Here is a 23,112-nt window from a genome sequence, read left to right on the forward strand (position 1 = left end):
ATCCCCGCGTTTCTCGCGCGCATGCGCGAGCGGGAACTTTTCGTGGTCGGTACGGCCAGCCGAGTGTTCGCTTCCTCCGGGTGCGTTTTGAGCGTCGTACCCGGGAGGCTGGGTCTACGGGACAAGATGGAGCTCTTGCAGGTCCTGAAACGCGGGCTGCAGCAGGTCAGCGGCCACGGCGGCCTGCGTGGCTATCTACGGGTTTTCTTCAGGTAGGCGGCCAGAGCCATGCTCTTGGCCTCTGGGATTATGCTTGAGTTAGCTGGTTTCTTGGAAGGAGTCCCGGGCTTGAGTCCCCTTGGCGAATTCTCAGCTCTTGTCAAGGACAATCTGCCCAATCTCTGCCCTGCTTCCCCAGACTGAAGTGTGTGTCCAGGAGTCTCCCTGAGACAGGATCAGAGCCAGCTGTAGAGACAATGTTAAGAGTCGAGGGCGTGTGGACTGCACCCCTGCCCGGCTTCCTGGAGAGTAGTGAGCTTTGCCCAACGCTCTGACCTTGGGAAAGTTTTTACCTTCACTGGCCTTCAGTTTCCTCCTCTGTACTAGTAAGGCATTGTCGGAGATGATTGTAACGGCCCCTACTAGTCCTGACATTCGTTCAGTTGGAGGAGCAGCATCGTCCGCGGGAACCGAATTGGAGACCCAGAATCAAATGAAAGCCTTGGAGACATTCGAATCATTTTAAGATGAAATACTTTGGCTTTGTGATTTCCTGAGGGTTTTTGCTAACTCCAGTGCTTCATGGCCTTGGAGAAATATATAAAAGTAGTCTTGTAATTTGAAGATATTGCATCTGTATATTTGTAATTTTAAGCATATCCGTTGAGTCGATCTATCTTTTTTATCTTTCTATGTGTCTACCTGGTACTGGGGGCGACATGAGCAGGGATTCTAGAGTTCTTATGGCTGGTTTGATCCTGAAGATGGAGGCTAGAAGTATACAAGTAGTGACCATCCCCACATCTCCTCATTTTCCTAGTCGATGCAGCGGACTTTGTTTCTTTTTTTTTTTTTTTAAGATTTTATTTATTTGAGAGAAAGAGAGAGAGTACATGAGAAGGGGTAAGGTCAGAGGGAGAAGCAGACTCCCTGCCGAGCAGGGAGCCCGATGCGGGACTCGATCCTGGGACTCCAGGATCATGACCTGAGCCGAAGGCAGTCGCTTAACCAACTGAGCCACCCAGGCGCCCTGCAGACTTTGTTTCTGAAAGTTTTTATACTCACTGTATTTTGTGCTTTGAACAAAGAATCGTTGTAAAATGTCTCTCTCTCTCTCTCTTATTTTTTTGGATATTCACAGGGCAAATGATTTGAGGGTTGGTACCTTAGTGGGGGAAGACAAATATGGAAACAAATACTATGAAGACAACAAGCAGTTTTTTGGTGAGTACAGTATTTTTTGTTATAAATAATGAGAATGAGATTGAGACTTGATATATTTTTTTAAGATTTTTTATTTTATTTATTTGAGAGAGAGAGCAGGGGCTGGGGGGAGGAGCAGAGGGAGAGAGAGATGCAGACTCCCCATCTGGGGGCTCTGGGATCATGACCTAAGCAGAAGGCAGATGCTTAACCGACTGAGCCACCCAGGCACCCTGAGACTTGATTTGACTCTGTTTTCCATAATATACAAAGAGCTTCTTTATGACTGCATAAACAACATACATTGTTTTTATAATTTCATGGGATTATGTTATGTATGTTGCTTGTAAATGGAAATATTTTTACTTAAAACTATGGGCCATTTTTCCATAGTGGTAAGTTGGATGTATCTATAGCATTCTTCTGTTTGAATTTTTGTCTTTTTTTATTAAAAAAGTTAGCATTCTTTTTAATAGCAACACAATATTCCACTGTATGAAAGAATCATTCTTTTTTCAAGCACTTCACTATTGATAGATATTTAGATTGCCTTCAACCTTATGCTATTAGAAACAATGCTGCAGTGACTCGCTTGTAACTACCTCCACATTCATTTAAGTATTGAAAGAATAAATTCCTGGAAGTAGAATTGCTGAGTCTAAGTATGTAAATTTAAAATTTTGATACATGTATATTGTGAGATTGTTAAGGCCCATCTCTATCATCATGGCCTAATAATTCTGTGAAACCTTTTCCAAGGTTTTTTCTCCTGCCTTCACATTCCCCTCCCTAATTGGATTGTAATTTACTTTTAGTTACTTATTCTCAAGATTGATTTCTCTAACAGAAGAAGCAAATCTTGAATTTTTTTTTTCCCTTAAAAAAGCTTGATTGTTTCCATTTGGTCTAGGGCTTGGGAGAAGGCTTCAGAAGGCTTCAGGATGGTTAAGAAGCTGCCTAAGGCTGTAGGGAGAGGCCCAGGCAGATGCCTCAGCACCATGGGGTTGCCAGAGGGGCCCCTTAAAGGCACCTGGGCTCCAGAGGATCCTAGATGTGCTTGAGAAATCTGTATTTCCTTTAATAGATAAGGTCATATTTAAATAGCATTAGTTGATATTTGTTGATTATGTATTGACCTAGGAAAACTCTATAAAGGGCGCCTGGGTGGTTCAGTCGGTTAAGCGTCTGCCTTCAGCTCAGGTCATGATCCCGCGGTCTTGGGATTGAGCCCTGCATCCGGCTCCCTGCTCCATAGGGAGCCTCCTTCTCCCTCTCCCTCTGCCTGCCACTTCCCCTGCTTGTGCTCTCTCATGCACATGCACTCTCTCTCTCTGTCAAATAAATAAATAAAATCTTAAAAAAAAAGAAAACTCTATAAAGTAAATGCAGATTACTTTTTGTTTATTGGCTTAAAATACATTACAGGGATGAATTCAGTATTTTCTGTTTGGGGGGTAGGGGCGGTAAGGAAGAGGTGGAAGAAATTAACATTTATTATGCACTTTTTTGCCCAGTGCTAAGCTAAATGTATGTGTGTGATATTTAATTTTCATAGCGACCTGAAGGTATAGGTATAATCATCCACTTTTTTTTTAAGATTTTATTTTTAAATAATCTCTACACCCAGCATGAGATCAAGAGTCTCATGCTCTACTGACTGAGCCAGCCAGCACCCCTATATTCATTCACTTTTAATAGAGAAACTGAGGCTCATAAAACTTATCTAAAATCCACTGATAATAAGTGACAAAGTCTTGATTAGAATCCAGGTCTCTGCTCAACTTAGTAGAATAGAAGCATTCCTATAAATTGTAATTAGGCCCCCAACTATTCCACAGAAATTTGTTAAATAAAGAATGCTGCCATACTGTTTTGATGACATGAGCTGTCTTAATTATCTGACCATTGTTTATAATGTTTGCTTATTATGTATGATCACCAATTTCCAAAAGGATCTCTGGTGGTCATTTTAAAATAATTTATATGGAAACATATAATTTGAGTATGACTACTGTGAATACATTTCTCCTGCCCCGGTCTCAGAAGAGCACTTTCTCTCCTGAATACCCTGAACAGCTGGGAACACATTGCCCTACTCTCCTCTACTCCCTTGGCAGGACAGGGGAGAAGCAAGAGTTCTCCACTCTGGGAAATGCCTGAGCCCCAGCCACAGAGTGGGTCTCAGTCTCAGTGTAGGGATTTTGCTCTTGTAGCTGCCCCGCTATTGATAAAAGCTTGCCATATACTTCCTGAGACATGCCTCCACGAACATACCTAGAGTGCTATTCCTCTAACTTTTCTCTTATGTGAGAGCACATAAAAGTCTTTTATTAATAAAAAATAGTTGTCTTCTTTGATATTATACAATTATGCTTATTTTTGTTTGTTTTTGTTTTGTTAAGGTTGTCTTTATTTCCTCACATCTTTATAAATGTTGATCTTTCCACCCAGGCCGTCACCGATGGGTTATATATACTACTGAAATGAATGGCAAAAACACATTTTGGGATGTGGATGGAAGCATGGTGCCCCCTGAATGGTAAACTAAGTCAACATTTTATTTTATTTGACTTGGCAGTATTTGTTTCATTACACAAATATTTGTTGAATATCTATTTATAAAACAGTCAGTGGTATTCTGAAAGCGTCTGTCCCAGGTATGGTGACTGTGTAATAAAGAACCCTAAAGCTTTGTGTCTTAAAACAAGTATTTATCTCTCATAGTTTTTATGGGTCAGGAGTTCAGGCAAGACGCAGTCAGGATAGCTTATCTCTGCTCCGCAGTGTCAGGTAGAAGACTTAGAGGTTGGATGCCAGAGTCATCTGAAGGCGTGTTCATTCAGTATCTGACAGTTGGTGCTGGCTGTCAGCTAGGGGCGTAGCTGGGGCATTGGGTTGGAACACCGTCAGGTAGCCTGGGCTTCCTCAGGCAAGTGCTCTAGAGAGAACACTTGGCAAAAGCCCTATTTCCTTAACTGACTTAGTCTTGGAAATCATCCAGTATCATTTCTGCATTCTGTTGGTTGAGGCGAGTAGAAAACTGTGCCCAGGCTTAATGAAGGAGAACAAAGACCCTACCTTTTAATGGAGGCATGTCAACATCACATTATATGTTGGCATACATAATGGTGTGCCTGTCTTTGGGAAAAACAGTATGCCACATTATCACCTGCTGTGGGTAAAGGAAAAAGCATAAAGAATTCTGACTGAATATTTGGCAATTTGACTTTAAGCAAGTTCCTTAATCTTTTGGGGGCTTAGTTTTCTCATCTGTAAAATGAGAGCCCTCAAATTCCTTAGCTCTTTAAAAACTAATTTTATAATATACCTAAAGATTTTATTTATTCATTTGAGAGAGAGCAAGAGAGCACAAGCAAGGGGAGCGGTGGAGGGGGAGAAGCAGGCTCGCCGCTGAGCAGGAAGCCTGATGCAGGGCTCGATCCCAGGACCCCGGGATCACAACCCGAGCTATGCCACCCAGGCACCCCTATAATATACCTATTTTGACACTGAATTCTAAATGCTCTTACTTGAATTATCAAATTTTATATAAAATATTTCAAAGCAAAGTACTCATATCTATTTCATAGATTGCTAAAATAATGCCATTTGTTTGATACACAGTTATTAAACTCTGGATATCTGTTATAGTCAGTCTAGAAAATTTCCCCAAAAACTAGAACTAGGGTATGTTAGGTAACCGTGATGTTTTGTTTTAGTTGAACTTGAGCATCAGAAACAGTTTCGGGCTCTGTCGAGTAGAAACTGGAATAATCTCAGAGTATTCACTTCTATTCTGAAGACTCAATTAGAAATCCAGGCATGTAACATGAGTGAGTGAAGTACAGTGTGAGACAGTAGGGAGTAGTGGGGACTATAGACTGAAAAGCACACTGTGTCAAAGAGGACAGCAGTGCTAGTCATCACTTCCAGTTCCATCAGCTGAGAATTCAGCCAGTGGTTTCTAGATATGATTTTTCAAGAGAAAGTGGAAATGTGTATTTCATTGGGAGGTTTCTTGTTTTGTTGTTTTTAAGATTTTTATTTATTTTTGTGAGAGAGAGAGAGAGCACACATGCGCGCCCATGAGCATGAGCAGGGGAAGGGGCAGAAGGAGAGGGAGAAGCAGACTCCCCGCTGAGCGAGGAGCCTGATGCGGGACTCGATCCCGGAACCCTGGGATTGTGACCCGAGCTGAAGGCAGACGCCTAACCAACTAAGCCACCCAGGCGCCCAGACTTCTTGTTTTTTAAATGTTAATTTAAAATATTTGTCAGCTTAAATACAGCACTATCCAATAGAAATTTTTCTGATGATAGAAATGTTCTATGTTTGTGCTATGTACTAAGGTAGCCCAGGGCACTGTGAAATGTGACTAATGTGACTAAGGAAGTGAATTTTTTATTTTATTTAATTTAAATAGGCTACTTGATTGGACGGAATGGAAATTGTGAACTAAGCAAAACACATTTGTCAGATTTCACCTATAATCAGTTTTCAACCTCTCATGTGCTATTTGGACTAATTAGGAGCATTGACCCTTGTCAGTGATGTTGTTTGAAGACCATGAAATAGGCATACCTAGTTTCATTATGCTTTGCTTTATTGTGCTCTCCATATCAGATAATAAGTTTTTTACAAATTGAAGGTTTGTGGCAACCCTGCCTTGAGCAAGTGTGTTGGTGCCATTTTTCTAACACCGTTGGCTCACTTTATGTCTCCGTTTGGTAATTCTTGGCAGTATTTCATTTTATTTTTATTGGGGTGACACTGGGGGTAGAGGGAGAAGGAGAGAGAGAATCTTAAGCAGCCTCCACACCCAGCATGGAGCCTGACGCAGGGCTTGATCTCACAACCCTGGGCTCAAGACCTGAGCCAAAATCAAGAGTTGGGTGCCTAACTGAGCCACCCACACACCCTAATTCTCACAAGATTTCAAGTTTTTTCATTGTTACTGCATTTGTTGTGGTGACTCATAATCAAGTGATCTTTGATATTACTATTGTAATTATTTTGTGGCACCGTGCACTGCACCCATATAAGACGGTAAACTTAATAAATGTTGCATATGTTCTGACTGCTCCACCAACTGGCCACTCCCCTGTCTTCCTGTCCTCAGGCCTCCCTATTCCTTGAGACACAGTATTGAAATTAAGCCAATTAATAACCCGCCGAAGGCCTCTGAGTGTTCAAGTGAAAGGAAGAGTTGCACATCTATCACTTTAAATCAGGAGCTGAAAATGATAAAGCTTGGTGAGGAAGGCATGTCGAAAGCCAAGATAAGCTGAAAGCTAGGCCTCTTCATTCAGTTAGCTAGGCTGTGAATACAAAGGAAAAGTTACTTTCTTTTCTTTTTTTTTTTAAGATTTTATCCATCCTTTTGACAGAGAGAGAGAGAGCACAAGCAGTGGGAACAGCAGGCAGAGGGAGAAGGAGGAAAGCAGACTCCTGCTGAGCAAGGAGCCCAATGCAGGGCTGGATCCCAGGACCATGGGACCATGTCCTGAGCTGAAGGCAGACGCTTAACCTACTGAGCCACCCAGGCGCCCTGCAAAGGAAAAGTTCTTGAAGGAAATTAAAAGTGCTACTGCAGTGAACACAAGAATTATAAGAAAGTGAAATAGCCTTATTGCTGATATGGAGAAAGTTTTAGTGTTCTGGAACCACAACATTCCCTAAGCCAGAGCTTAAGCCAGAGCAAAGCCCTAACTCTCTCCAGTTCTCTGAAGGCTGAGAGAGGTGAGGAAGCTGCCCAAGAAAAGTGAAGCTAGCAGGGTTTGGTTCATGAAGTTTAAGTAAAGAAACTGTCTCCATAACATAAAAGTGCAAGGTGAAGCACCAAGTTCTCCAGAAGATCTAGCTAAGGTAATTAGTGAAGGTGGCTACACTAAACAACAGATTTTCAGTGTACACAGAACAGCCTTCTATGGGGAGAAAATGTCATTGAGGACTTTCATAGCTAGAGAGAAGTTAATGCCTGGCTTTGAAGCTTCAAAGGATAGGCTGGCTCTTTTACTAGGGGCTAATGGAGCTGGTGATTTTCAGCCGAAGCCTGTATTTATTCACTGTTCCGAAAATCCCATGGCCCTTAAGAATTAAGATTAATCTACCTGTGCTCTATCAGTAGAACAACAAAGCCTGGATTGACAGCACATGTGTTCACAACATGGTTTACTAAATATTTTAAGCCCACTGTTGAGACCTGCCACTGAGGAAAAAAAGATGCCTTTCAAAATATTGCTGCTTACTGACAATACACCTGGTCACCCAGGAGGTCTGGTGGAGATGGACAGTGAGATTCATGTTGTTTCATACCTGCTAACAGCATCTATTCTCTAGCCCACAGATCAAGGAGTGATTTTGATTTTCAGGTCTCTTTTAAGAAATACATTGCATAAGGCTAGAGCTGCCATAGGCAGTGATTCCTCTGATGGATCTGGGCAAAGTAGATTGAAAACCTTCTCAAGGGGCGCCTGGGTGGCTCAGTCATTAAGAATCTGCCTTTGGCTCAGGTCATGGTCCCAGCGTCCTGGGATCGAGCCCCGCATCGGGCTCCCTGCTCGGCGGGAAGCCTGCTTCTCCCTCTCCCACTCCCCCTGCTTGTGTTCCCTCTCTCGCTGTGTCTCTCTCTGTCAAATAAATAAAATTTTTAAAGAGAAAAAAGAAAACCTCGAAAGGATTCACCATTCTAGATGCCATTGAAAACATTTGTTTTTTCATGGGAAGAGTTCAAAATATCAACATTAACAGGAGTTTGGAAGAAGTTGATTCCAACTTATCATGGACGGTTTTGAGGGTTCAAGACTTGAGTGGATAAAGTAACTATGGAATTAAATGTAGAAATAGCAACAGAACTAGAATTAGAAGCAGAGCCTAAAGATGTGACTGAATGGCTGCAATCTCATGATTAAGCTTGAACAGATGAGTTGCTTCTTTTTTCCAGATGAATTATTTATAAGTTTTAAAATCAATTTATTAAGGCATAAGTTACAATCAATAAATGAACTAATTTCAAATGTGCCTTTAATGACTTCTGACAATAAACATTCCTGTGTAATCACTGCCCAAATGAAGATACAGGATATTTTTATTCTCCCAAACACTTCTTATGCCTCTTTCCTCCTGTGCTTCTTATGGATGAGCAAATAAAGTAGTTTCTTGATACAAAATTTACTTCTGGTGGAGGTGCTGTGAAGATTGTTGAAATGACAACAAGGGATTTAGAATATCACATAAACTTACTTGATAAAGTGGTGGTAGGTTTGAGAGGATTGACTCCACAATTTTGAAAGAAGTTTTACTCTGGGTAAGTGCTGTCAAACAGCATCGCATGTTACAGAGAAATTGTTCATGAAAAGAAGAGTCAATCAGTGTGACAGACTTCATTGTTGTCTTATTTTAAGAAATTGCCACAGCCATGCTACCACCCTGGTCAGTCAGCAGCTGTCAACCTCAAGGCAAGACCCTCCACAGCAAAAAGATTAAAACTCCCTAAAAGCTTAAAAAAAAAAACCTCTCCCTAAAAGCTCAGATGATGGTTAGTATTTTTAGCAATAAAGTATTTTTAAATAAAGGCATATTGGTTTTTGGTTTTTTTTTTAGACATACTGCTATTGCACATGTAATAGACTATAGTATAGTATAAACATAACTTGCATGTACTGGAAAACCAAAAATACTCATTTGACTTGCTGTGTTGTAATATTTGCTTTATTGTGTTAGTCTGGAAAACCTGCGATTTCTCCGAGGTATGCCTGTATTGGATTATGTCTTTATAATAAAATTTGAGCTCTTAACATGAGAAAGCAGCAGTGATGTTACATTTGAGGCTGCATTTTGTGCTCTTTTTATGTGTTTTTTAAGATTTGTTTATTTAGGGATGCCTCGGTGGCTTAGTTGGTTAAGTGTCTGCCTTCGGCTTATGTCATGATCCCAGGGTTCTGGGATCGAGTTCCTCATCGGGCTCCTTGCTCAGCAGAGAGACTACTCCCTCTGCTGCTTCCCCTGCTTGTGCTCTCTCTCTCCTACAAGTAAATAAATAGAATCTTTAAAAATATATATATATACTCTCCCTGGATTGGAAGCAAATAAAAAAAAAGATTTATTTATTTTAGAGAGAAAGAAAAAAAGAACATGCACACATGAGTAGCAGGGAGGGGCAGAGGGAGAAGGAAAGAGAGAGGCTCAAGCAGACTCCATGCTGAGCATGGAGCTCATTGTGGGGCTCTGTACCATGACTGAGATCGTGACCTGAGCCAAAGTTAAGAGTCAGACATTTAACTGACTGAGCCACCCAGGCACCCCTGTGCTCTTTTTAATGGGCAGTAATAGCCTATGGTTCTGTTAAGTTCTGGGGGACTGTGATTTTAGGTCAAGAGCTATCTACTTTCTGTGAAGGGACATTTTATATGTCAGAGGCACTATTGGAGTCCCAGGTCTCAAAGTGGAATTTGGTTTTAGGAGGCAAGGTGACCTAGTTATTTGTTTAGTTGATTGTTTTGGGGGCAGGGTTGGTCCTGGGAGGATGGAGAAGGCCTGTGGGTTGTCTTGTTCAGATCTCAGATGGATTGAGATCTGTCTCCTTCAAAGCACTCATCTTTACATCAGTGCTCATGGTCTGTATTTTGGGAGACTGTAGGGTGGGGGCAAGGGGGAACTGATTTAAATTATGTGATGAAACACATTTAAAATGATAAAGTAGTAAAAAATCTGAAAAGGTAAAAGTACTAAAATCAGCCAAGCAAGTTCTTTTATATGATCTGACATCACAAGAAAAAGGAGGTTCAAAGCTGTAGAAGAAACATCACTCCAGCAGGAGCCTGAGGGCAGTTGAGGATATAAAGCTGAATTTCTTTGTGGAGAGGATCCTCCTAAGGGCTGAGTACCTTTGATGACCCTTGTTTGTAAGGGAAGCTTAGTCTTATGATGTAGGGAGAAGTGCTGTTGGACAAGTTTAGCTGTTTGTTTCTCAGACCCTCCTTTGCTGAGTGTAATAAACTGTGGAATTCTAAATTTGTGAATTCTTACCTTTGATCCATGAAAAAATTTGAAGTTGGGTTGATTCATCTTTAATTAGAGTCAGGTATTATCTTATATTTAAAGTAGTGAATAACAAACACAATTTATCATCGTTACTCATTCAAATGACTATTTATTGCATGCCTATCAGGTGCCAAGAACTATTGTAGGCCCTGGGAATACAACAGCAATCCAACAAAGTTTTTGCTCTCATTGCGGGGAAGGCAGAAAAACAAATGTGTTCTATATTTTAGGCAATGATAAATGCAAGGAAGATAACATGAAGCTGGCATTCATAACGAGATAAAGAGTAATGGGAAGGTCCGGTGGCTGTTTTATTTGGAGGTTAGGGAAGGCGTCTTTGAGGAACTGACATTTGAAGAGGGGAGGGAGCAAGCCAGAGAAAGGGGCGGGGCGGGGGGGGGGAAGAGCTCCAGGCAGTAGGAGCCACAGGGCAAAAGCCTGTGTGTTGAGATTTATTTGCTTATATTCAAAGAGCAGCAATATGGCCAGTTTGACTGGAATGGAATGAGTGAAAGGAAGATTTTAGGTAATGAAGTAGGAGAAACAGCTAGAGCCTAGATCATGGAGATGTGGTGAGCCATGGTTTTTTGGCTTTTTTTCTAAGTTTCTTTGAAAGTCACTGGAAGGTAAAGTAGGATGTGATCTGTTTTACAATTTTTTAAAATTGGGAACAGTCCTAAACTTTCTGAGAAGTTACAAGTATCTGAATCATTTCAAAGTAGGTTGCCAAAGGGGTGACCTGAATACTCAAGTGTGTGATTCCTACAAACAAGGATATTCTATGTAACCACAGTTTACCACAGTTTACCCATCAAAGGCAGAAAATTAACAGTGGTATACCACTACTGTCTAATCTTCAGACCCCATTCCATTTTCATCACTTTGCCAACAAGGTCTTTTATAGCCAGAGGATTTAATCGTGCATTTCATATGGATCTCATTTCTCTGTAGTCTCACTCTAGATTTGTTCCTTAGCTTTTCCTTGATTTTCATGATCTTTGTACTTTTTAAAAAATTTTTTATTGTTATGTTAATCACCATACATTACATCATTAGTTTTGGATGTAGTGTTCCATGATTCATTGTTTGTGCATAACACCCGGTGCTCCACGCAGAACGTGCCCTCTTTAATACCCATCACCAGGCTAACCCATCCCCCCAGCCCCCTCCCCTCTAGAACCCTCAGTTTGTTTTTCAGAGTCCATCATCTCTCATGCTTCATCTCCCCCTCCAATTTCCCCCCCTTCATTCTTCCCCTCCTGCTATCTTCTTTTTTTTTCTTAACATATATTGCATTATTTGTTTCAGAGCTACATATCTGTGATTCAACAGTCTTGCACAATTCACAGCACTCGCCAGCACATACCCTCCCCAATGTCTATCACCCAGCCACCCCATCCCTCGCACCCCCCCACCACTCTGGCAACCCTCAGATTGTTTCCTGAGATTAAGAATTCCTCATATCAGTGAGGTCATATGATACATGTCTTTTTCTGATTGACTTAGTTCACTCAGCATAACACCCTCCAGTTCCATCCACGTCATTGCAAATAGCAAGATCTCATTCCTTTTGATGGCTGCATAATATTCCGTTGTGTATATATACCACATCTTCTTTATCCATTCATCTGTTGTTGGACATCTTGGCTCTTTCCACAGTTTGGCTATTGTGGACATTGCTGCTATAAACATTGGCATGCACGTACCCCTTCGGATCCCTACATTTGTATCTTTGTGGTAAATACCCAGTAGTGCAGTTGCTGGATCATATGGTAGCTCTATTTTCAACTGTTTGAGGAACCTCCATACTGTTTTCCAGAGTGTTTCCACCAACTTGCATTCCCACCAACAGTGTAGGAGGGTTCCCCTTTCTCGGCATCCCTGCCAACATCTGTCATTTCCTGACTTGTTAATTTTAGCCATTCTGACTGGTGTGAGGTAGTATCTCATTGAGGTTTTGATTTGGATTTCCCTGATGCCGAGTGATGTTGAGCACTTTTTCATGTGTCTGTTTGCCATTTGGATGTCTTCTTTGGAAAAATGTCTGTTCATGTCTTCTGCCCATTTCTTGATTGGATTATTTGTTCTTTGGGTGTTGAGTTTGATAAGTTCTTTATAGATTTTGGTTACTAGCCCTTTATCTGATATGTCATTTGCAAATATTTTCTCCCATCATGATCTTTGTACTTTTGAAGATTACAGGCCAGTTATGTTGTAAAAAGACCTTCAGTGTGGGTCCATCAGTCTAGTCTCACGACTAGATTCAGGCTTTGTGTCTTGAGCAGGAATATCACAGAAGCCATATCATGTTCTTGTTGCGTTCTGTTAGGTGGCACCTTATTTTGATTTGTCCCATTAGTGATAAGTTCTCTCGCTTGAATAATTCAGGGTAGTTTTTCCTTTCTAAAGTTTTAGTGGCTCTGCCAGGTTTTTCCTTTCTAAAGTTTTCCCTTTGCAATTAATTAGCATTTTGTGTAGTTGTACTTTGAAGTTATATAAGTTATACATATTACTCATCAAACTTACAGTCTTCTCATTTATTTATGTCAGTATGAACTCCCCTTTTAATAATGGGTTATAATTCATTACTATACTTGTTTTATTTATTTATTTACCCACTCCACCTATTTTGCTTATCACCCTATCTCCCTCTCCTCTGGCAACCATCAATTTGTTCTCTGTATTTATGGGCCTGTTTTTGCTTTTTACTTTTTTGTTTTGTTTTTTGTATGTTTTGTATGTTTGTTATACGTGATATCATATGGTGTTTGTTGTCTCAGTCTGACTGACTTTGCTTAGCACAATACCCTCTAGTCCATCCATGTTGTCACAGATGGTAAGATCACATTCTTTTTAATGACTGAGTAATACTCCACTGTATATGTATACCACATCTTCTTTATCCATTCATCTATGGGTGGGCACTTAAGTTGCTTCCATGTCTTGTCTATTTTAAATAATGCTGCATTTAACATAGGGGTGCATATATTTTTTTGAATTAGTGTTTTCATTTTCTTGGGTAAATACCCAGTAGTGGAATTACTGGATCATATGGTAATTCTATTTTTAATTTTTTGAAGAACGTCCATACTGTTTTTCGCTGTAGTTGCACCAATTTCATTCCCACCAACAGTGCACAAGGATTCCTTTTTCTCCATATCCTCACCAGCACTTGTTATTTCTCATCTTTTTGTTGCTAGCCATTCTGACAGTTATAAGGTGATATCTCATCGTGGTTTTGATTTGCATTTCCCTGATGATTAGTGATGTTGGGCATCTTCTCATGTATTTGTTGACCATCTCTGTGTCTTTGGAAAAATATCAGTTCAGGTCCTCTGCCCATTTTTTCTTTTAAAGACTTATTTATTTGTGAGAGAGAGAGAGATCACAATCAGGGGGAGGGGCAGAGGGAGAAGCAGACTCCCCAGTGAGCAGGGAGCCTGACGCGGGGCTCAATCCCAAGACCCTGGGATCATGAGCTGAAGGCAGACACTTTACCGACTGCGCCACCTAGGTGCCTCTCTGCCCATTTTTGTTTTTTTAAGATTTTATTTATTTATTTGAGAGAGAGAAGGAGAGCATGAGTAGGGTGAGAGGGAGAAGCAGACTCCCTGCCAAGCCGGGACCCCAACATGGGGCTCATTCCCAGGACTCTGAGATCATGTCCCAAGTCAAAGGCAGTCACTTAATTGACTGAGCCACCCAGGTGCCCCTGCCCATTTTTTAATCAGATCATTTGGGGTCTTTCAGTGTTGAGCTCTATAATACATTTTTTATATATTTTGGATATTAATCCCTTATTGGATATATCATTTGCAAATATATTCTCCCATTCTCTAGGTTGCCTTTTTGTTTTCTTGATGGTTTCATTTGCTGTGCAAAAGCTTTTCATTTTGGTGTAGTCCCAGTAGTTTAATTTTGCTTTTGTTTCCCTTGTCTGAAGAGACATGTCCATAAATATGTTGCTAAGGGCGATGTCCAAGAGATTACTGCCTATGATTTACATTTTTAAAGCATCTCTGTCATTGCTGTGAAGAATGAGGAAAGGGGCAGTATGGAAACAGGCTAATCACTTAGGAAGCTGTTGTATGTAGTTGTCTGGGCAAGAGATGTTGGAGGCTGGACTAAGGTGCTAGTAATGTAGGTTGTGAGTTTTGGGGTATTAGTTATCCATTACTGTATAACAGATTAAGCCAAATTTAGCTTAAAACAATAAAGAGTATCTCACAATTTCTGTGGGTAAGGAATTAAGTGCAACTTAGCTAGATGCCTCTGGTTTAGGACCTTTCAGACTACACTCAGGATACCATTTGGGCCTTCAGTCACCTCAGGGTTTGATTTGGGAAGGATCCATTGCCAAATTCATTCACAGGCTGTAGGCAGACCTCCAAGATTTGCTTCTGCGATCACTCCTGTGGGCCCCTCCCCAAGGCCATCTCTGGATGTGGCTTCCTGAGAGCAAGTAAAGAGATCACCTGAGATGGAAGCCACAGCCTTCTGTGTGTGAGTAGTTTTCTTTTCTTTTTTTTTAAGATTTATTTATTTTAGAGAGAGAACAGAGGGAGAGGCAGAGGAAGAGGGAGAGAATCCTCAAACAGACTCCCTGCTGAACGCAGAGCCCCATGCGGAACTTGATCCCAGGACACTGAGATCATGACCTGAGCTGAAACCAAGAGCTAGATGCTCAACCGACTGAGCTACCCAGGTGCTCCTCTCTCTTTTTTTTTTTTAATTGAAGTATAGTTAACACAGTATACATTAGGCCACAGCCTTTCTAAAACCTAATCTCAGAAGTGACATTCTACACTCAACTTGTATTTTAGTTATTAGAAGTGAGTCAGTAAATGCAGCCTGTACTCGTGGAGAGAGGATGAAAGGGGAAAAAAACTTCAGTCTTTTCCTTCCTTAGGGAAAAACCCCATTCTTCCCTACTGTGTGTTTCTCTTGTGAGTCTCCTTTATTACTTGTACAAAACTCTTCACTTCTGACACTTCTGGTCACCAAATGTGTAGAGATTTTTACCCCACAGCAAGTAAGTCTCGGACATCAGCGGGGTGTCCTGTAGTTTAACCCATTTTTGACACTGTCAACCCTGGAGGTAGCTAGCATAAGATCCCACAGGTAAGGTTCACTTCGCACAAGACTGCGTGCGTTCTCTACCTCTTGTTCAGATGCCACTCACAAGCCCTGGTTATCACCTGTGCATCTGACCAGTCAGCTATAGATCGGTCAGGAAGTTAGGGGGTGAGGCCGAAAATTTCAAGCTTTTGATCATGGCTTGGTCTTTCTGATGACAAACCTCATCCAGGACCATCCAGGAGCCTACCCAGAGTCACCTTGTTAGAGCAAGAGATGCTCTTACTGCTCTTACTACTTAGGAATTTATAAGGGTTTTAGGAGCTCTGTGTCAGGATCAGAGTCAAAGACAAATATTAAAACAGTAGATGCTCCTAGTGTTACCACTAGGAAATTATGAGAGTTTTAGGAGCTTTGTGCCAGGAGCTGGGTGCAGAGACCAGTATATACATTTTCTGTTATCTCACAGAGGTTACACAAGGATGTGCATACCAAGAGTCTGTGATCATGGAGGCCATCTTAGAGGCTGCCTACCACAGGGATAGATTTTGAAGTAAGAGGATTTGCTGATGGATTAAATTTTGAAAGAAAAGAGAGTGAAGGGTAACTTGAGAATTTTTGACCTGAACTATTAATGGTATATTTACTGAGATGAGGAAGACAGGGTAGGATGGGGAATGCAGAACTGGAAGACATAATCAAGAATTCTACTTTGTCTGTGTAACTATGAGGTCCCTGTTAGACAACCAACTAGGGTTGGTGGGTAGACAGATAAACACTGGTCTTTAGGTCAAGATAGAATGTTTATGATGGAGATAGGACTTCATTGTAATTTTACCTAGTGTACTATACAATTCAACTTCATGAATTGTGGATAAAGGATTAAGTGAATCTGATGTTTTGTTAAATGCCTAGCTTTGTTACCCTAGAAACCAGCTTAGATTGTATCAACTACAGTTGTCCCTCCTTATCCACGGTTTTGCTTTCCATGGTTTCAGTCACCCCTGGTCAACCATGGTTTGGAAACACATGATCCTCCTGATGTATAGTCAGAAAGTTGATAGTAGCCCAACACTACGTCACAGTGCCTGTGTCATTCATCTCATCATGTAGGCGTTTTATCATCTCACATCATTGAGAACAGTACAATAGTATTTTGAGAGACAGGGGGCAGAGGGACTACCATCACACAACTTATTTATTATAACATATTCTAATTGTTCTATATTACTATTAGCTATTGTTGTTAGTCTCTTACCATGCCTAATTTATAAATTAACCTTTATCACAGGTATGTATGTATGTATAGGAAAAAACATAGTATATGTAAGGTTTAGTACTACCTACAGTTTGAGCCATGCACTGGGGATCTTAAAACTGCAGAGGAGTGGGAACTACTGTATGTTGCTAGATACAGTTGATCCTTGATTGGTAAATTGCATCTGATGAGAGGAATTAGAAATGCCTGGTGAGTTAGCTATGTTTGGGCTTCCCTGAGTATTGCTGCTCTCAGAACTGGTATGTCCTTTGTGAGAATGGGAATCCGGAAGCTCTGCTGTGGAGTTGTTACTGGAGATGTTAGCTTTTGTGGAGCCTGAAGCCTTTAAGTCAGGGTAGCTCCTGCACCGATATGGCTCTCATCTCCTTTGAGCCTGTGCTTTGTCACCTAGGGAGCCAAAAAAATAAGAATCTGTCCTGGATGGCTGGGTGAGCAGCTGCCGCCTTCGAGAACTACTGTGAAGTCTCCCAGTGAGAGGGACGCTGGATGTTGCCCAGCTGGCAAGCTGTGCTTCCGGTCCTCTTGTCTCTCTGAGTCGCCTGGTGCCAGGGATGGCCTGTGCTAGTGTATGAATCCGTTCAGTAGCTGCATAATCTCACCTAGAGAAGGATTCCCTTCTGAAGTGTGAAGCGTTGGGACGCCGAGGGGCTCCATGGGTTAAATGTCCGACTCTTGATTTCAGCTCGGGTCATGATCTCAGGGTTGTGAGACTGAGCTCCACATCAGGCTCCGTGCTGGGCGTGGGTCCTGCAGTTCTCTGTCTCTCACTGTCCCTCTGCCCTTCCCCGCCCCTCTCCCACTCTTAAAAGAAGTGTCAAGTGTTCTTCATAGAATCAGGGAATTTCTTTAATAAACTTCTGTAGTTCACGTGACGTTCCCTAATCTTGTGGGAACATTAGAAATCTGAGGAGGAGGAAAAAAAAAAAGAAATCTTGTGGGAAAATGAGTTCATTTTATTTATCTCATTGCAAGGCCTTCATTTCTTTGACTCTGTCAGAAGCCAGGAAGGCTGCTCGGGCTACCACATACAAGGGGTATGTGCTGGTGCGAATGTCCCAATGGGCAGTCGAGCTACATGCACCCTGAAAACAAAAAACGGACTGCCTAGAACCTAGCACAGTACTCAGCTTACAAATCATTTCTTCAACAAATCTTTATTAAGTCTCGGGCACTGATGGATTTATACATTCACAGTGATAAGCAAAATATATGGTCCTTGCTGTCTTGGAGTTTATAGTAACTCAGTGAATACTAGCTGGTAGACTAATACTGTACTCTAACTTAGTGTCTGTTATTTTCCTTTTTACAGTACCTTCATTCTCTTAGAGAAGTTCTGTTCTCATAGAATCAGCAGTGAGATTTTAATTTCTTTTTCAGGAGTTTATATTAGCTTAACTTGACTGAACAGAATACTCAAAGTATTTCAGTAGATTACAAATACTGTTTTATACCACTTCTGATTGTCCTTAATTTTATCTTTGTTTTAAATGAGCTAATTGCCGCCATCTATATAGTAATGCATAAAAGTCTTTATTTTCATTTTTATGGTAGTTAGCTTTTGCATAGAATTAGTGACCAATAAACCAAGTAAGTAACTACATGAAATTTGACAAGATAAAATGTTGAGAGTAAATTGGTGGAAAGTTTGGGCTCTTTTATGCATAATAATAAAATTACTGTTTCTGCTTATATCAGGAGAAACAAAGATGCTTTTTTGTGGTTTGAAGTGTTATACCCTGAAATCCTTTAAATCAAGTTAAAACCAACAAATAGGGCATGCCTAGATTTTGCTCTACTGTGTATATAGTTTTTTCCCACTTGGTGGCACCTTATGTTCATTTCTACACTAACGTCTTTTCTGCCTCAGTATAGTACGGCCAGTATCTCCTTGTATATTGTTTTTCTTACTAAGATTAATGGTTAAATTACTGAACTAATACATAAATCCATTCTTTTAAAAATAATAGCGTATGTTGAAAATTTCCCTTTTTTAAAAGAAAATAATTTTGATCTTGAAGATTTTTTCCAGGGCCATGGTTAAATTAAATGTTTTGCTCTTGTGAGAATTCCTTTTCCTTGTGGTCAGCTTTTTTTCAGTTAGCATCTGATGTTCTAGATGCCTTTGTAGAAAAGCGGGTTGCAAGTTGGGATTGCTCGGGGGTGGTAGGAATCAAGGATGCTTCCGAGGTTTTGAGCATGAGAGGTTGGGTAGGTGGTAGTGCCGTCGTTGAGGTGGGAATCCTGGGAGAAGGGTGGGAGGGGGAGTGGAGGGTTGCAATCGGAAGCCTTTTTTGGATGTAGTAGTAGGTTTGAGATACCTGTCAGAGAATAAATATGTCAGGTGAACAGCCAGTATATAAATCTGGAGTTTAGGACAGAGGTCAAGCTAGCAGAGACGAATGACACGTAGCTAGCAACATAGGAAGGCAAGAGAATAGCATTTCAACAGAACAGGCTAGCCGTATCCATTGTTGCTGAGAGATTCCATAGGATCAGGATAGAGAAGTGTCCGTTTGATTTGGCAATAGGCACCCGTTGAATCTAAATGGAATTTGTTCTTAAGAATATGAGAGATCATGGGACATCTGGGTGGGTCAGTTGATTGAGCGTCTCACTCTTAATTTTGGCTCAGGTCATGGTCTCAGGGTGTGGAATGGAGCCCCTGGCTCCACACAAGTCTGCTTGAGGATTAGCTCTCTCTCCATCTGCCCCTCCCACTGCCTGCATGCGCCTCTCTCTCTCTCTCTCTCTCTCTCTCTCTCTCTCTCAAATTAATTAATTAATTTTAAAAAAGGGATGTGAGGGGGCGCCTGGGTGGCTCAGTCGTTAAGCGTCTGCCTTCGGCTTAGGTCATGATCCCAGGGTGCTGGGATCGAGCCCCGCATCGGGCTCCCTGCTCGGCGGGAGGCCTGCTTCTCCCTCTCCCACTCCCCCTGCTCGTGTTCCCTCTCTAGCTGTGTCTCTCTCTGTCAGATAGATAAATCTTTAAAAACAAAAAATAAAAATTAAAAAAGGATGTGAGAGATCAGGGAGGGGTACCTGATCTAGGTTGCTCAGTTGGTTGAGCGTCTGACTCTTGATCTCCACTTGGGTCTTGATCTGAGGGTTGTGGGTTCAAGCCCCGTGTTGGACTCCACACTGGGCATGGAGCCTACTTAAAAACGTGAGAGGGATGCCTGGGTGGCTCAGTCGGTTAAGCGTCTGCCTTCGGCTCAGGTCATGATCCCAGGAGCCCCACATTGGGCTCCCTGCTCAGTGGGGAGTCTGCTTCTCCCTCTGCCTCTGCTGTTCCCCCTGCTTGTGCTCTCTCTCTCTCTCTCAAATAAATAAATTAAAAAAAAAAGTGAGAGATAAGAAAAGTTGAAAGAATCTGGCAGGGAGCAGGGATAATCTATATAGCCCCCTAAGAGACAACCACTGTCAACATTTGGCATATTTCCTTTAGTCCTTTTAAATAATTTTTTATGTAGTAGTTCATAATCATACAAGGTTTTTTTTACCTTTTAGTATTATAAGCAGTTTTCCGTGTTATTAAAACAGTGCAATCACTGTTAATTTTTTTCTAGTTATAAAAATGTACAATTGTTATAGAAAAACCTGGAAAATCCAGAAATATATGAGGTGGAAACAAAAATTCTGATTCCTTGGGCGCTTATGTGGCTAAGTTGGTTAATCTGCCTTCAACTCAGGTCATGATCCCAGGATCGTGGGATTGACATTGGGCTCCCTGCTCAGCGGGGAGTCTGCTTCTCCTTTTCCCTCCACCCTCCCCACCTCCCCCCCCGCTCGTGCTCTCTCTCTCTCTCAAATAAATAAATAAAATCTTAAAAAAAAACCCCAAAACTCTAATTCCTTGGCCCAGAAACAAGCACTGTAAATATTTCATTCATTGATTGAATGAATATTTGAGGATCTACTTTTGAATAGGGAAGGAATATTTTGAAAAGATTACAGTGTGGAGAACAGATTGTAATTTATTAATCATACCCTCTTTAGAAGAAGGTTTGTGATTATAAATAACTATACATAGATATGTGTATGTTATATATATCTTTATTACATATAATATTTTGTTTGATATCCCCCTCTTCTCACTTAAAATTCACAGACTTTCCCCCATTATACTAAATATTCTACTTGGCAGTTTGAGGTTTTTAGTGTCTGAGAGGCTTTTGGTGTATAAAGGATTAATGGAAATTTGGGTTTAATATTAATATGCTGTTTAGTACAGCTGCAATTTTTATTATCACAATTCTTTTTTACTTTTTGTTTTAGTTCCAACTGGTTAACATGCAGTGTTATATTAGTTTCAGGTGTATAATATAGTGTTTCAACACTGCATACATCAGCTGGTGCTCATCACAAGTGCACTCCTTAATCCCCATCACCTGTTTTGCCCATCCCCCCACACCTCCCTCAGGTAATCATCAGATTGTTCTCTGTTAAGAGTTACAGCTGCAAGAACCAGGCTCAGTCGGTTAAATGTCTGCCCTTGGATCAGGTCATGATCCTAGAGTCCTGGAATCGAGTCCTGATTCAGGGTCCTTCCTCAGCGGGGAGCCTGCTTCCCCTCTGCCTGCTTCTCCCCCTGTTTGTGTGTGTTCTCTCTCTCTCTCTCTCTCTCTCTCTCGCTAACAAATACATAAATAAAATCTAAAAAAAAGAATTACAGCTGCAGTTTTTAAAACCTAGTTCTTAAGCCTTGAGGTCCAATTTATAAATAGGATAACAAGATTAGTAAATTGAACATTTTTGCATAAAAATAAATAATTATTTTCTCTTGTTTGATGAATGTCTGATAAATTCTAATGGAAAGGATTAAAATCTGAACAGTTGTCTCCATTTGCAAGTTTAGTTAATTACATTCCTTTCAACATTTTAGGTCACATTTATAAATGTAGTATATTTTATTTTTTTCAGTATCTTCAAATGTCCAATGTAGATAGATGAACAGACCTATCAAGCAGAATGTTTCTGAGCTCTTAGATGACTCATGTTTAGCCAAGCCAGAAACTTAAGGGTCATCCTCACAAGTCTTCGTGATGTCCAGTCTGTCAGCAGGTTCTTTGTGCTTAATTTCCGAGTAGGTCCCACATCTGATCATGACCTCCATCACTGTTACTGTGGTTCAAGTCACAGTTCTCTCTTTCCTGAAACAACTTTTTTTTTAACTATTTATTTGTTTGTTTGTTTGTATATTGAGAGAGAGAGAATCTTAAGCAGGCTCTGTCTTATGACCCTGAGATCATGACCGGAGCCAAAACCTTATCCTTTAATCTTGTTTGCAGAGTTTTAAGACATAGACATTTCAGTTTCTATGTAATAGAATTATACCTTTTTTTTTCTTTATGGCTCTTTGCTTTTAATGTTAATCTTAGAAATGGTGCTTCACATTTTATAAATAATCACTATCTTATGAATATATTCACTCACATTTTATCTGAGCATTATTAATCTGTCTGGAATTATTTTGTTACATGGTTTAGGAGATCTGTGTTTTTTTCCCCCAACAAAATTAATCATCCTAGCATAATTTGTTGAGAAATATTTAGTTTCCCCAATAATTTGATATGCCAGACTTATATATACTTTAGTCTGAGGAATTTTTTTCTAGTATTATTGTACTTTTTTTTTTTTTTAAACTAGTTTTTATACCAGTCTAATGTTTGGGACTTTAAGGTCTGGTAATGTCATCCTTTCCTGATTGTTGTGAGTTTTCAAAATTTTCTTGGGTAGACTTTCAGCTGATCCTTAGAATTAATAATTGTCAAACCCTATTAGGACTTTGATTCATGTTGCATTTAATTAAAAATAACAGTTGCTGAGCCAGCGAGATTTGGAATAGTCTTTTGTTGTTGTTGTTGTTGTTTTTATCAGAGAGAGAGAGAACACAAGCAGGGGGAGCGGCAGGCAGAGGGAGAGGCAGGCTCCCCACTGAGCAAGGAGCCGATGTGGGACTCGATCCCAGGACCTTAGTATCATGACCTGAGCTGAAGGCAGCCGTCCAACCCCAACCGACTGAGCCATCCAGATGCCCCTGAGTTGATTGTCTTGTAATGAACTTTTTTTTTTTTAAAGATTTTATTTATTTATTTAACAGAGAGAGACACAGCGAGAGAGGGAACACAAGCAGGGGGAGTGGGAGAGGGAGAAGCAGGCTTCCCGCCGAGCAGAGAGCCCGATTCGGGGCCCGATCCCAGGACCCCGGGACCAAAACCCGAGCCAAAGGCAGACGCCCAGTGACTGAGCCACCCAGGCGCTCCTATAATTTAAGTTTCTTGACCAAAAGGTTCTTTTCATCCATTGGGAAGTTGTGTTCAAGCCTTAGCTTTGTAGCATATGTGCTGTGGTAT

General features: G+C 40.9%; 1 protein-coding gene across 1 annotated transcript in view; it reads left to right on the top strand.

The window, feature by feature from the left end:
* Window positions 1-48: 48 nt before the first annotated feature.
* The window catches only part of NDUFA12 (NADH:ubiquinone oxidoreductase subunit A12), a 29,587-nt gene continuing 6,523 nt past the window's right edge, over window positions 49-23,112 (top strand). Inside the window, exons 1-3 of the mRNA XM_027593859.2 lie at window positions 49-212; window positions 1,301-1,383; window positions 3,814-3,901. Of these exons, the coding sequence (XP_027449660.1) occupies window positions 127-212; window positions 1,301-1,383; window positions 3,814-3,901 (257 nt within the window). The 5' untranslated portion in view covers window positions 49-126. The remainder of the gene's footprint in view (window positions 213-1,300; window positions 1,384-3,813; window positions 3,902-23,112) is intronic.

The sequence above is a fragment of the Zalophus californianus genome, chromosome 9, assembly GCF_009762305.2.
Source record: "Zalophus californianus isolate mZalCal1 chromosome 9, mZalCal1.pri.v2, whole genome shotgun sequence".
Taxonomy (NCBI): domain Eukaryota; kingdom Metazoa; phylum Chordata; class Mammalia; order Carnivora; family Otariidae; genus Zalophus; species Zalophus californianus.